The sequence below is a fragment of the Mesitornis unicolor genome, unplaced genomic scaffold, assembly GCF_000695765.1.
Source record: "Mesitornis unicolor isolate BGI_N332 unplaced genomic scaffold, ASM69576v1 scaffold41286, whole genome shotgun sequence".
Lineage (NCBI taxonomy): Eukaryota > Metazoa > Chordata > Aves > Mesitornithiformes > Mesitornithidae > Mesitornis > Mesitornis unicolor.
The window spans coordinates 2369-3460 of record NW_010192425.1 but is presented as its reverse complement, the minus strand read 5'-3'; the positions used below and the strand labels follow the sequence as shown (position 1 = coordinate 3460).

Sequence of the window (1092 nt, the reverse complement as noted above, 5' to 3'; positions counted from 1 at the left end):
GCGGGTGTCCCCAGGCTGCTGTGGTAGGAGGCTCCTCGGGGTGAGTAGCAGGTGGCCTCTCCACGGTGGATGTTGAGCGTGGCACACCACTGGGGCACTGCGGGAGAAGAGGGAGGTGAGGGGGCACCTGGCCCTGCCATGCCTTGGTTTTCCTTTGAGGACCTAAGGGACAGGCTCAGGTGCCATTACCTCGGCGGTAGTCCAGGGCAGGCTCAGGAGGGGCTTCTTCCACGTACACTTCATTGGTGTGACTCTCGGCCGTGTAGTAGCCAGACCCTGGGTAGAAGGGGAGAGACAAGGGGGCTGTGTGATGGTTTGTGGCCACAGCAGCACCCAGGTGACAATGTCTCCTCGGGCAGCTACATCCTCTGGCTCCAAAACACCCCACAACTTCCCACAAACAATCCTATCCCTGTTCTGCCATCCTTGGGGCTGCCATCAAGGGTTAAGCTGGGCAGATGGGGAGCCCCGTCCCGACACGGTGTGTGCTGCCACCAGCCCGTAGACTAAACAGCGGCAAGAGCAGCCGCAGTTATGGCAGGAAGCGGGAGCTGGCACAGAGTGGGCTGGCACCAGCTGCTGGTTTCGTGCTGCTGCGAAGTCCTCCTGCCACCCGTGCCCGTGGCAGTGTCCCTGCCACTGACGAAGCAAGCTCCCCTCTCTTGCCTATCGTGGCAGAGCTGCCAGCTGGCTGGGGGGTCAGCAGGGATGCAGCCCCTCGCTTGAGCAGCAAGGAAAGACAAAGCTGCTGGAGGAATGGTGCTGGGAGGGCTTGGCCGGAGCTGCTGGCCCCACACCATCCATGCTGTGCAGAGGGGCCCCTGGTCTCATGGATGGGGGAGGACAGCCTTGTGCCATCCTTGCGGGCCACCCTCTGGCCTGCATCATGTCCCTGGGGGCAAGAGACAAGCAGACAGGAAGGGAAAGGGGTGCTGCTGGCGCCTATCCCTGCAGCCCCTTGGCCCCTCGGCCGGCCGCGGCATTCCCCAGCACTGAGCTCACATTTCCGCTGCATTTCCGCCAGCCCCCGCCAGCCCACCCCACTGTGCTCCCGGCTCTGGCATGGCGGGGGGGGGCAGCCCGGGCGGGGAG

The 1092-nt window shown here is 64.2% G+C and overlaps 1 protein-coding gene across 1 annotated transcript in view; it reads right to left on the bottom strand.

Moving 5' to 3' along the window:
- Window positions 1-1092, bottom strand: part of SRPX2 (sushi-repeat containing protein, X-linked 2) — a 4380-nt gene that overhangs the window by 2222 nt on the left and 1066 nt on the right. Inside the window, exons 2-3 of the mRNA XM_010187091.1 lie at window positions 190-276; window positions 3-97 (exon numbers count right to left, since the gene is read on the bottom strand). Of these exons, the coding sequence (XP_010185393.1) occupies window positions 3-97; window positions 190-276 (182 nt within the window). The remainder of the gene's footprint in view (window positions 1-2; window positions 98-189; window positions 277-1092) is intronic.